Raw genomic sequence first — 14171 nt, 5'->3', positions numbered from 1 at the left:
GGCTGAGCTCAGCTGAATGATTCTAGTTTAAGGTGCAGGTCCCACAGGACGTGGCTTCTGACTCTGAATTGGGCTTCAGTCTACTCCCCATGTGTTCTTTCTGGGGCGCCGACTCTTGAATGGAGAGCAGCTGCCCAGAAAAGCCCTTCGATGCTGTTGGCAGAGACGCCAGAGGATGAGCCGAGTTGGGCAAACACATTTCAAGCCTCGCCTTGTGCCGTGTCTACTAATATCCCTTTGGCTGAAGCAGGGAATACATTTGAGGATAATAGAATTTACCCACAACCTAAATACCTGCCGAGGTGCTCTGTCCTTTGAGATTCAAATAATTTTGCTCAGAACCCCCCTGGCCAGTACTACCATTCAGTCTTTCCAGGAAACTTCAAGTCTTAGGTCCTCTACCCATTGAATCAGTTCAGTTTCAGGATCATTCGATTATCTCATTGTGTGTTGTCCCTATTCCACACTCACGTCCCCATCCTTAATCTCCACCCCTCCCGCCCACAGATAACTTACACAGACGTGTGTAGAAGAGTTTGCTGAACATTTGGAACAGCAAAGGAGTTTTATATCTTTGTTTAATATCTGTCTTGCTTGGCCCCCTCGCCTCTAGATTCTGTTTGCACCTCAGCCCGCACACAACCTCTCCCAAGTCAAAGCCTGCTGAGGAACGCACCCTGGTCTCAGAACTCCTGAAGGTCTCCGCTTGTCTGAACCACGGCTTTTTGCAGCTTGGTTCAGCTTTTTTCATTCATTCAGCATACTTATATTGAGCATTTGTGCCCTCTCCATGAAGAATTTATACTCTAGAAGGGAAAATTAATAATTTATGTATGCTCTAATATATGGAGTTTCTAAACCTCCACACGACTGATATGGGGGGCCAGATGACTTTTTGTTGGGGGGCTTTCCAGGATACTCGGGGGCATTGCAGGATATTTAGCAGCATCCCTGACTTCTGCCCACTAGATGTCTGTAGCACCAACTCCCCTCCCCTTGAACTATGGACAACCAAAATATCTCCAGACATTGCCAAATATCTTCTAGGAGACAAAATCACCTTGGTTGTGAACCACCGTTCTAATATATAGTGGACTTGATAAGACCACTGATAAACCAAAATAGTAGTAAATCTATGAAAGCCTTATGGTGTGGGTGGTATCTGGGAAGAGACTTCAAGAATGGTTGCAGTTTTGAGATGGGTTTCTTGAAGGAAGGGAAAAACATGGGGCACAAATGGGAAAAAGGACTAGCTCTGTTTGACTAAAGCATCAGTGAAATAAGGCCTCTTGGTAAGGGTGGAGGCCATATAGGCACTGGGAGGCTAGACAAGGTACTCGTCAAGGTACTACAGGGCCTTACAAGTTGTTGTAAGGTCTTCTACTTTTACTGTGAGTGAAATAAGTATATCTGAAGCTGTGTTCATTTGGAGGGGGTACAATTATATATAGGGTTTGTCTTTGTATGCCAGAGTCATTGCCACAAAGTCTCATCCAAACAGAGGTTATTTTTCTGATGCCCAGGAAGGAAACAGAAAAGGCCTCAGAGGGCATCCCTAAATGAATCCGTGCCTGTAGCTTGGTGTTCCTTACCCCTCAGATCTCACTTTGAGCTCTTTACTACAAGTCTTAGTCTAACAGACTTGGTGAGCCAGTCCCCACCAGCAGAGTAGAAGATGGACGGGGAGGAGGAGGAGGGAGAAGGCTAATGTAAGCGGGCACAGACCCTGCAGCAAAGCCTCCAGCACGACAGAGGGAAAAGAGACCAAAAGCAAAATTGAATGAACGAATGAATAAATTCAGACCAAATAACTTTAGAAACACAGTAGCCTGGAGTCCTTCAGGCAGAAGACATCCGTCCCTTCATAACCCCAAAGGCGTTGCCGGAGAAGAGTGCCACCCGGTATGCCAACATGCTCAGTGTTTAACAGGGCAGGAGTATGTGAAGTAACTATAGAATCTATAGTAAGAGTTTTTAGTACAGTGATTAGGAACAGGACTTGAATCCTTGCTTTGAAGCTCTGCAGCAGTTAACTAGTTTCTTCTTGTCAAGTCTTAATGACCTCATCTGTAAAATGGGGATTCCTTACTCTTAGAGTCATTAGAAAGGTTGAGTAAAATAAACCATATAAATTCATAGCTCAGTTCCTGGCACAGATTTAATGCTCAGTAAAAGTTAATTTATTACTATCATTTCATTGAAAGAATACAGCTGCCGAGACTTCCTCCAAATCCTAAGTAGCTGCTGTTTTGGAGTATTCCCAGAGTCTCCTGGCAATGCTGAAAGTTCCCTTTTAGAGAGTGTATAGGATGGCTGTGAAAACTGAGAAAGTGGGGGCAATTGTATCAGTTCACTCCATCTCCCCTCTTCTTGGCAGTAGAGGGGAGGCCACTGAGGGAGATGACAGCAGTCTCCCACAGTCCTGGCCACCAGCCATTTCTTGGTAACATATTTCCTTTGAGCAAGACTGGCTCGTCGCCCTTTGTCCAACCTGGTAGAAGAGCAGTTATTCCGAGACAGCTTGGAGGCCATGAAGCTGTTTTCCTTCAGATAGTATATCCTCTTCTCCACAGAAGTATCTACCTCCACATTAAGAATATGCACATTGAGTTGGAAGTGAGACACCAAAGTGTCTTGCAAAGTGGTGGCCATGGACTAGTGGCAGTAGCCCTGGGTTGTTTTCCTTTGACTAATAATGTCTGCTCAGTAGCAAAGATGAAAACACAGGATGCTCTGTAATGTAAAACCTTGGCCTGGTACCTCAGCATAATGTAAAACTGAGACTGCCAGGAAGTCACCCCACAGGAAGGAGCTGCTCTCTGGCCCCGGGATGGCGGCACAATAAAGTAATCCGTCTTCTGTTTGTGTGTTTTCCAGGCTGGAGCAGGAAATACAAGCGCTAGAAAGTGAAGAGTCTCAGATATCTGCCAAAGAGCAAATCATCCTAGAGAAACTGAAAGAGACGGAAAAATCCTTCAAGGACTTTCAGAAGGTAAAGGAAACAAATGTGACTTCTTTCAGTTATACTCATGGGGAAGTAAGCAAAAGATGCCAGTTGGAGAAAAGGCCAGTTGGTGTCAATGAGAAGGCTGAGCCACACAGCCTGTAAATGAGGGGCAGATGTGTGAGGACCAGTGCCACCTCTGCAGCCGAGAGTGGCTCGTCCTCAGGTATGGGACCACCTGGCCTGCTGGGAGGCACCGAGAATATTTATTAAATTAACCCCATCTACCTACTGTCCAAACCCTTTATCTGCCTAATGCCTGGGAGGCCATTTCCCATTGGATTCTAGAATCCTAAAGCCAATTCTTATTAAGCAGATTAACCATAATCCCTGTGGCTTTAATTTAAGTCTTTCCTTTAAAAAAAAAAAAAAAGGCCAGAGACAATACCAATCAAATGGACATGAATTCTGAAAACAAGGTGTAAATACATAAAATACATAAAATTTTACTGTATATGAAAACAGAGGGTTATGTAGCAAAGACAAGACAAAACCATAAAACCATAAAGCCAGACTATCTCAGGACCTTCCTTCTGTTTTATAACTCCCATTTCCTCAGGTACCCATCAGCGATAAGAAAGCAGTATAAACAAATTAATTTTAACATGGGATTTTCCGATATCACAAAACCGAAGGTATTTGCTGGATAGATAGTTGAAATAAATCTCGACTGGGGAAAATTGCGTATAAGGTGGGAATAGATCCCAAACAGATTTCCTAGGAGAAAAGAGAGCATCAGGTTTGCCCACTGCTGTCCAATGCTGGGCCTCGGCCTAGGGGAGAATGACGGGTTAAACGGATGAAGGATTCCCTCCTCACGGGTAGTAACGCTCGGCCCTGCTTTTGTTTCCACAGAGCTTCTCCAATACGGATGGAGGTAAGTGTGAGCGCTCTCTGCCCCGCCTGTAGATGAACGTTTTCATCCGGGTCAGCTTAGCTTCATGAACACGGGCTCACCAGGAGACGTGGTGTGTTAGCATGCAAAGACATCAGAAAGAAAGAGCAGCACTGTTTGCAGGGCACCGAGGAGGCCCACACCCCGAGTGTCCTCTCGTTCTCCCATGACACCATTTCTAGTCCCATGCAGTTGGCCTGGCTCTTGTCCTTCCCATTTGTTCCTCAAGGTTCACTGCTTTCACTTTCTTGAAAGATGTTCAGTAAAGAATGTTAATAGCAGGGCCCGGTCACAGGCAGGAATGAGTCCATTTTTGCTGGTGGTTAGGTGTCCAGGTCACAACACACATCGGAAGGCCGATGTCTGGTGTTAAAGGACCTTCCTAAGGCCTATTTTGAGTCCGACACCTGCAGTTTCTCCAGGTATCCAGGGCCCCAGAGCTGGCAGGACTTCCCTCTCCATGGGACAGGGGCGGCCCAGAGCACACAAGGCCTGAGACAGGGCCTGACATCCTGACCCATCCTGGCAGGAGTGGGCTCTCCTCCTGCTGTCCCTTCCTTGCCCCTGCCCTCTGCTCCCCTTACCTGGAGCCATGGAGATGAACTTGGGGATGAACTCGTCCTTCACTTTGCTCTCCTAACCTTAGCTACAAACTCATGAAAAACCACTCGATTCCCACCTTCACTCTGGCCCTCAGCTAGACCTGTTCTAAAATATCAGACTTGTTGGAAGGATCAGACACCATCTGCTCACCGGGTTCTTAAAAAGTCAACCTCTTAACTAGGAAGATGATCAGGAGCCAGAATAAGAGTTGACATCAGTATTTCCCCAGTGTCATTTGCCAATACATGAGAAAAGATTTTAAAAGGCAGAGATGGATAATGCATTTTTTCTGGATTAGCAAAGATACTTGCACTAAGGATAATTTTGACTTTAGCAAAGGGAAAAAAAAAAATGTGTTTGTGTGTTTTTTCCTCAGCAAGTAAAAGGTAGGGGATCTGGGTTTTGGCACCTCCGGTGACCTTTGGAAACATATTAAATTAAACCTTCTGCTCCCAGTGCATGTGGGCAGGGGCAAGGCAGAGCTAAGCCATCAGGGACTCCAGGAGGAAGACCTACGACAGTTCTAGAGCCTTCTCTAGGATGTGGCCAAATCGGGGCTCTCGTTCTGTGCTTTGGGCATAGAGCATGGTCTGAGGAAGTGGCCTTGCATGTTTTGGGGGCTTAAGGGTGGCAGCATGGGACGGGTGGCGGGCTTCCCTGGTGCCGGGGAAGACCCGAGACAGGGCACACCGTCAGCAGTAATACAGCAAGTGTCAGGCTGGGATGGGGTTTGGGACATCGACCCACAGACACCCACATACCAGAAGGGTACACAATGACCTTTTATGTATTCATTTTCTTTCCTCTCCCTTCTCAAGCGAGGACCTTTCCTGAACTTCTCTCTCTAATTAGGGAAGGGAAAGATCCTTGCATGCCATGTCCCCAGGAAGGCTACACGGGCATGGGGACCCATATAGCCTATGACATGTTGACAAGCAAAAATGAAGCCTCCCTAAAAGCTCTCAGCACTGTCTCTTTCATTTTCACTCTGGACTTCTCTCATTTCCTCCCGTATTACTTCTCACTGTTTTCATCTGTTCACCTACGTAGCTCATAGGGGTGGCGAGAAACCTGATCGTAACTAAAAAGAGCCTGCAGAGAAAATTGCTCTCATGACTTTGTCCTCTGTCGCTTTTTGACAGGATGAGTGACCCTGAGTTAAGAGGAAGCAAAAGTCTTAGGGACCCCAAGAAATGGCCAGGGAGCATTTGATGTCACCCTGGATTGTGGTTACTGCCATCTTTGGTTATAACTTAGTCAGGTGGAGGGAGGAGGGTGTTCCGTCGCATAGGATCTACAGGCAAAAAAGGAAATTCGAAGGAGGAAACACATCTTTCCAAGAACTTGGTCATCGTTTAGGTCACTGTATGGTCTGGGGGTAAAAACTAAAGCCCCCTTGATTTCAAAGTTGCCAAGACTCTCTTAGAACCGACCATTGTTACTAAAAACTAACACGAAGTAATTACAGAATAATAATACCTTAAGAAAAATATCTAACTTCTGAAACACGCTGATTACAGAATCCAGGGCTAACTAGGATTATCTAACTGTACAAGGTGCTGCAGATAATTAGGAAGAGCAGTCCTAGTTTGATGAGGCGCCAAGGAGATGGCTGCTGGTGTGCGCATGTGTAATGACCCCACTTCGGGAATCCTGTGCCTGTCACCCTATGCCTGTCAGAGGAAAAGGTACTATACCGCTGGATCACGTGGTAGCCCTGGCAATCAAGAGCAGTGTATTCTAATCTTGAGTAGAATTTCCTGGCCATGTACATTCTGACTTCCCCCTCCGCACATGCACACACATACTTCCTCCCTCCCCCTATATGCACACTTGTTATATAGTAGAGTCTTCATCAGTTAGGTGAGTCGTTTTACTGCCTTAAACAGGCGCAGTGTCTTTTGTAACTATAAATTGCATATAGTATATATCTAGTGCTAACTCTATTCTTTACCTACCGAGGAGCTGCTCTGAAACCCTTGGCCAGAATTGACAAGGAAAAAAGCCCTGGGCCTATCTCAGTCCTTGCTGTATGGCACTGATCTTCTTAGGTTTCCGTCCCACCCAGCGTGTGGTAACCTAGAGCCATCGCCATGTCAAAACCATCATACCAATTTTTGGGAATCCTCCGTGCGTCTTCTCATTGCCCAGAAATCACATTTTCAGGGGCGTTTTCATCAACTTTGTTTCTCTAACTTTGCCTATTTATGTTCTTCATGGCTACAGTAAATATTTTAAATATTTTAGCGGTGCCGGACCTAATCAGAAGCACTCATCCTAAATGCCTACTCTGTAAGCGACCGTTCTCTATCTTCTCTGACACCGGGAAGAATGATGATAGACCACCCCAACTTTGTCAGGAAGAGGGCAGTGTACTGACCAAGGCTACACAAAGGCATTGCTCCTGTGTAAGCTTTGGCGGCCCTGGTCGTTATTCCTTGTGTTGATCTGTGAGACCCCTCCTGGTGCATAACCTTAGGGTTTACTACTTAATGACATATTGAGAAGGGTGCCCTGTTCCCTTCCTCATATGACACTCCTTGCCCCTCCTTTATCTCTTCGCAGGAGCCAGGTACCCCCAGCCCTCCATGCCCTGTATTAAAATGCTTGTAACCCTAACTCCATCACCCACTCACAGCTTCCATCCTAGGGGAAGCTGAGGAATAAGCCCTGGGAATCACATGCTCTTTCAGGTACTCTTAGAATCCAGGGTCCCCTGTCTGTGAGTGGCTTTAGTTTCTAGCTACTAAAGCTTTCAGGTGCACAGGTGCCCTAGAAACTATATTTAGCATAGAATGTACAAGATATACATGTGACCGGTCCATGAGTTCTCACCTTAATAGCTTGAGCCTTCATCTCGTTTAAATGCAGGAAGTCAGATTTCCTAAGGTCCCATTCCACAGATTCCTGGAAATGTTCAGTGGAACTCAGAAGTTCTGCAAGTCTGGTCTGATCATTGCTTGTCCCCGAAACTGTCCCTCTAGCCCCAGATTGCTGCTCCATTCTTCCCATGGACCACTGTTAGCAATCTACCCCTACCCTCGCAGGGCCGGCTTACCCTGCACTGCCGCTGCCTCTGGTCCCGCCTTGTGCTGGTCTGGGGCCCAGACCCTTCGCACAGCTCCCCACAGTGAGAATAGGGTCTGCAGCCTGAGTTGAAGAATGCTGGCAGGGCAGTTCAACATAGAAAATAATGTCCAACTTCGGACATTCACCCTCCAAGATCTCTCACCTCCCCAAATGAGCTTGTATTCTCCCGAATAGAGCTGGTCTACCTCTTTTGCGCTATAAGCTAATGGTGGGTTCAACTGGGTGTTATTTGGAATGTCAGAATTTTTTGGCTGAAACACCTGTCTGAAGTATTGAAATCATGGGATAAATTCTAGAGGAGTTTTTTTTTTTTTTTAATGCATATAAAACTTGCCTTCAAAATGAATCAGGCGCATAAAGCTGTATTACCAGTTCAAGGAGTGAGACCCAAATCTAATTCTCAAGACTATTTAATGCACATTTCTAGTTTGATGTTCCATATATGGTCAATGCCACCAAGCTAATACTGACTCTCACTGGCCTATCTCATTAGCCCTCCCACTCCCGAACTCATTGTACTCTTAGAATCCAGAGCTTTCTGATGAATCTTTTAATACACAGAGCAGTCCTGGGCCTGAGCTCTTTGGCCAAGATCCCTCCTGCCTCAGCTACTCTGCTGAATACCAGCCACTGGGCAAATGCTTGTCTTTGTTTACTCTGATCCTCTCGCTCAGTGCCCGCCTGGGCACTCCGTTATGTAGGGCAGACGAGCTGCTGTCTCGGCAGCGAACCCATTGGGCCTCCCGACACCGTGCCTAATTGTATTCCCTGTTCTCTGCTACCAGATGCAGTAAATTATATTTCCTCCCAGCTCCCCGACCTGCCAATCCTCTATTCACGAACAGCAGAACTGTCACCTGGGCAGGACGGGACCAGCAGAGCAGCTGGTAAGTCCTGGGGGTCTATTTGGTTTTGATGCCAGGACTGGCCTTGTGGCCTTACACGTCTCTGCACTTTATTAATGAGGGATGCCCAAGATATTCCTACATAGAGCGACCCTGTCCTCGGCCCAGCCTCAGACATAGAATTTGCAGTGGCCACACAGGGCAGACGCTGGGCCCTGAAGAGTAATTGAGGACTGAATAGGAGGAAGTATTGAAGATATAGCATGTTTCCCCTGCAGCTTCAGAGGAGTCTCTCTCTCGTGTTTGTGATCTTTGTTTCTGTCCTTATTCTCAAAACGAATCTGTACTCTGACTCCAGGGATCTTTATTTTCCGTATTAGAATAGCACAAGATCAAATGAGCTGTGTTGGAAGCTGGGTGGAAAGTATTTTCAAAATGTATGAGTGTGTTGCTGGAATCCTTTGGACATCAAGTTGTTTGTGTATTGTGAATGAATATTCCCAAGTCTGTTCATTTCTGGAGTTATTTCTTAGGTAGTGTGGTATGTTTGGGTGGGGAAGCAGCCGTTTAAAGACTATACGTTTCTTGCTAATGTTTCTCACGATTGTGGATTTTAGAAAATAACACATTCATGAGTATAAGGTATAGCTAGAGCTGTGCTTTGCGCTGGTATGCCTCAGCAATCAGAACTGCGAGAAAGCGAACAGTGAAATCTCTATACCGATCAGTTTGCTCCACGCAGAAATGCACTGAGTGCCAGGGGCTTAAGTGAAAAACTGAATTGCCAAGGTTGCACAGTTAGTAACAATGTAAGTGAATTCAAATATCATATCAGATTATGCTTTGCATAACCTAGGTATGTTTATATTTAAAATAAACGCCATAATGACACCTTTTATGAAATAAACCAATCATGGACTTTTAAGCCAGTGGAGATCTTTGATATAGACCCATCTGAATATTTTATGAAACAAATAACATTCTCCTTATTTTCAATGTAAAAGTAAAATAAATGGCAAATAAATATTGACGTATTTGTTATGTGCGCTGATTCAATTTAAATATTGGGTTTGTCTGCAAATATCTTAGCATATTACGTTACGTGCAGACACACAGATTTCAAGAGTTGGGTGGATCTGTAGGGTGGATCTGTGAGTGACGTCTGGTCAAACCCAGGCCAGCTCCACATTTCCCTGGATACTTACAGGACGAATAAACCAGAACTCCAGCCCTCAGTTGGGCTACAAGGGAATCGGTGGCAGTGACTTATGCTGCGGACTCTTTAAAATGCTCCAAGGTGCATTTCGGAGATCAGCTCAGGTCCTAACTGTTCACACACTTTCCGCCTTGTTATTAGGGACTTGTGTGCTGCTGGTTTCCAACTCATGGGTAAAAAGCTTTCCAGCCCCTCTCCACATGCTCCTGTACCTCCCGGAACAGGCAACATGATCCAACTAACGGATCAGCTCATATACGGTGGGTCGGGACAGTGCATGAGAATTAACTTCGATGAAATATAAAAAGGATTTGCACAGCGTTGGTAGTCGAGGAGTGTTAAATTCAGGAGTAGTACGTTAATGTGATTATGATGCTATGTAAGTGGGAACACACATATCATCACAACCTAGCATCCTTTGTATTTAGAGGCACTGCAAAAACATAATGATCCAAAGAGGAAACGCATTTTTTTACAAGAATTATATAATCAGAATCTTTTAGAAAATAAGTTTACATGTACTTTTGTTTATTAAAGAGCTAAGCTGTATAAATGCATCTGCCATAGAAATACATATAAGCCGAGTTGTGGAAGGAATCACATTTGATGTGGTTTACTCCTTTGTCCAAGACTGGCTTTGGAATAGAGTGTTTAGCTTCATTATCAATTGTGGTGAATAGAGACTACACAGAGCACGGATAGCGTACCAGATAATGACACTCACCACTAAAATTTTCCTAGTTGTCATCCATACTGCTTTAGGAAGGTCCTTTTGGAGATTTGCACAGCCTTAGCACTATTTTTATAAAATGTCACCTGTCATTGCTTAGTATTATGACAAATCATCTGGTTGTTTGGAGTGTGGGTGGCTTAGGATTCTGTATTAATGGGAATGTGTTTAGAATCATTGCTTTTCAGAATTAGGAGGCGTCTATTCCAATCCCTTCTTCAATCATGGAAGCCAGGGTATAGCAGCTCTGTGAAGAGATCCTCAAACCACGGTCACACACCTCTGTGAATGGAGCTTAGTCTTCCTCTATTCTGTCTATAGCTGTTTTTGAATGCTGGAAAGTTCTTTCTCCGATGGAGCTACCATTCGTCTGCCTTCTTCTTCCCCCTCATTGCTCATTATCCTGCCCCCACAGCCACTCTGAACCAACCTAAGTTCTGATTTCCCTTTAAGTATTTGAAAATGATTGTCATTTCCTGTCTTCCCCATATCCTCACTTACATCCCCTTAAGTCCCATAGCCCCATCTCTTCAGTGGGTCGCAAGATGATGAGCTCGCTTTGAGACACCCTCCTCCATCTCTGTCCCTCTTCTCTGAACACAGCCCGCTTTGTCTCAAGTCTCCCCGAGGTGCGCAGAGCTGGCCAGCACACTCTGGGAGGGGCCGATCATGCCACAGAGCATGTGTGACACTGCAGACCATTCGACTCGCTTGGTTGGCATCTCGGCCTTTCAGCTTCAGGTTCTAAGGCGAAGATGCAAAGTCATTTAACACGTGCCCCTGCTCAACCTCGTTTCCTTTATCTGGTGAAGTCACTGTTCCAGAATTACTTCCGCTGGAACGTGCAGTTCGTCCCCCTCAGTGGTGTACACGCTGCCTCACCTGCCCACATGCAGAAGAACCTACAAAATTCTTTACTTCTTAATCACGAAAGGCAAAAATAAGGACGAGCTGTGCACCTTTCCGCCCTTCGTAGATTTTATATGACTGTTAAATTCCTTCTTGTTAGATCGTGCCTTGTGGATGTGGGGGGGGGTCCCTTGGGGTCACTGAGGAGCCTCAGCGGAAGGCGAGAAGGCAGTGATGTAAGGCCGTTCTCTCCCGCTTCAAACACAGCAGCTCCTCCACGCTGGCATTTGCATATTGTAGTTCTGTGTCAGATTTCATTCGAATAAAGGGTTTTAGCAGTTTTGAAAGTAGGAAACTCTCTTTATTGTCGGCATCATTATAGCTTGCGATCGTGGTACCTCACGGCCTCACTTTTCTTCTCAGTTAAGTACCACCTCAGATCTGAAAAGCAAGCCTTCATTATTCTTCGTCACTTCACTGATAAAAGTGTTGCATAGTGGAACCAAAGTCAGAGGCCCATCACACACAAGGGTCTCCGGGCCCTTGGGAACCCTAACTCGGCACCTGTGTGGCAGAATTATTCAATAAGTGACAAGTTCCAGCAATGTTCTAACATCCAAGGCACACGTTTCTGTCTTGTCCACAGAAATATAAGGGACTTGATGATGATCCAGATGTTCTATATCTCTGTGGCAGTTGCCCAATCTGTCTAGAGACCTTGAAAAAAGTGAAAATGAGATCAACCTCGATGGCCTCTGCCTGATGAACCCGTGCTGGCTCGTGGTGGTCTCTGCTCTTTGAAAATTAACTTTAAAATTTCCAGCCATGGTGTTAAGCTTACTTCTGTGTAGTTTATGGACTTCCCTCCTTCTCAGCTTTGAAAATCAGAACCTTGGGTGTCTGCCTCCAGCACCTTTCCTGGTATGCAAAATCCTTGAGACAGATTCATCAACAAGGGAACCAGCGCCCTGGGCCTGAGCACTGAGAGCATCTATATCCCTGGGTGCTTTATTATTTTCCAATCTTCTCTACCCACTGGGTTTTACTTGCCTCTTAGCAATAGTCTTTCTGGCAATTTTTAGAATGAAAACTGTCCTTCTTGACCAAAAAAGATGGAATCAGATATGAGAAACTGACTTTTTGCTTTTGTTATCCATCCATATCACCTATTTGATGACTTATTTTTATAAATACTGAAGTGTCCCAGATATATAAATAATTATCCAAAGAAAATTTCGATTACTGGTTTTTTGAAGTTAGAGATTGCCCTCTAAATTAATTTTCTAATTTTTATTATTATTGATATCACTGTAGTCAATTTTACATTTCCAACCTTAAGAGAAGGTGTAAACACATATGTACATACACACACATAATCATGTGCCCAAAGGGACAAGACCGTGCATATGTATGTTCCTTCAATCAGCTTCTCTTCCACATTCCAGAAGTGAAGCCAGCTACCGAATATTCATTATATTGGGACAACCTCACTTCTGGGTGATGGTCATGATCTGACTGTCTGCTGCCCTCCTATTGTACTTTACATATCACTGACACGCAAGTCACACATGGTGTTCACGGCACCATAGAATATCAAATCCGGGTACCCTTTCATTATACAAACGGGAATAGTGAGACCCAAAGATGGGGTGTCATCTGGATAGATCCATTGTCTTTCTCTCTCCTCCCGACACCTCCCATCTTACTGACTAATGACAGTGGGAGTGTCATTTGATACGTTTATACATATGGACCCTTTTACTGATCACAGTGAGTCAAAGGCAGTGAGCTGGAAGAAGGCTGAGTCAAAGGATTTAACAATCATTGAATTTTCCATCCTCACAGAACACGGAACAGTGTCTTGTTTTTTGTGCTCTTACTTAATTCTGGTATGAAATCATGTCACTTAGTCCCCCTTCCCCTTACCTGTGTCTAGTGCTCTTGTTTTCTCTCCCCTGGGCTCCTTGTAGCCCTTAGAGCTGCTCTCATTTTGCAAAAGCTAAGGGAACAGGGAACAGAGAAGTGGTAGAGCCAGGGGAATAAGCTTGAACCTGAATCAAGCTTTCTCTGCTCCTCAGACCCATCTCTCCAGGCTCCGCAGTGTGTCAGGGCACAGCAGCTTCTCCCCTCACCCTCACCCTGGCTTCTGGCAGGGGTCTTCCCCAGGAGCCTGCCACTCTTGCCCACACCTGGCTCTTCTCAGAACCCCAAGAGTGGGATGACCACCCCCATTACAGTGTCTCTGCCTCTTCAAAGTGGTTCTCTTATCGATGAGAGCACTGTGGGGGAGCAAGGACCTAGTAAACCAAACACAGAGGCCTGAAGTCAAAGCACCTCATCGGTCATTCATTCCTGTCCTTTGCAGAAAAGGACCACTTTGATTCTTATTCTTCATGAACAAAATGAACATAGTACTTCCCTGTCTTATAGGGTTACACTTAGGAAAGAATAGCCAGAAATTCTGTATGTACCCCAACCTTACTGTCATCAGTATGTCATGTTCGGCAATCAGTAATTAAATACTTCATTTTACAAAACGTACTTTCACACTTCAGTTGCTCTACCACTGGAACCTCCATCCGACTGTCTCCTCTCTTTTTTCCGTCTCCAGATCCTTCCTCCAGGAAATTTAAGAGAGTTTTTCTTCAAATACTTCTCTTTGTATCAGTGGGGCTCTTCCAAAATCTACATCAGGGGATCCCCAGAAAACCTTCTCTCCCAAGCAGCAACCCCTCCCCGTTTTTTTTTTTTTGTTTTTGTTTTTTCAATAAAATGAGCATAGGACTCTCTCATCACTATACAAATTGTAGTGTTTCTGTGACATGGGGAAGCTTAAAGGAGAAAGGGCGGGTTAGAGAGTATTCTTTGCGGGTGGAAGCGAGGGCATGATGCGAGCGAGAGGTGTACACCCCTTGGTATACACTCCTTGGCAGCAGTAA

General features: G+C 45.2%; 1 protein-coding gene across 9 annotated transcripts in view; it reads left to right on the top strand.

Annotated features, from left to right (window-relative positions):
• The window catches only part of PALM2AKAP2 (PALM2 and AKAP2 fusion), a 399047-nt gene that overhangs the window by 199014 nt on the left and 185862 nt on the right, over positions 1 to 14171 (top strand). For 7 of the 9 annotated variants that reach the window (XM_016129981.2, XM_016129979.2, XM_016129975.2 and 4 more), the window contains 3 exons: positions 2878 to 2992; positions 3860 to 3881; positions 8378 to 8479. In XM_016129981.2, the coding sequence (XP_015985467.2) occupies positions 2878 to 2992; positions 3860 to 3881; positions 8378 to 8479 (239 nt within the window). The remainder of the gene's footprint in view (positions 1 to 2877; positions 2993 to 3859; positions 3882 to 8377; positions 8480 to 14171) is intronic. The other 2 variants (XM_036239052.1, XM_016129983.2) reach the window with 1 other exon arrangement.

Source organism: Rousettus aegyptiacus, unplaced genomic scaffold (genome assembly GCF_014176215.1).
Source record: "Rousettus aegyptiacus isolate mRouAeg1 unplaced genomic scaffold, mRouAeg1.p scaffold_m13_p_3, whole genome shotgun sequence".
Classification (NCBI taxonomy): Eukaryota; Metazoa; Chordata; class Mammalia; order Chiroptera; family Pteropodidae; genus Rousettus; species Rousettus aegyptiacus.
This window is presented reverse-complemented; position numbering and strand designations above follow the sequence as displayed.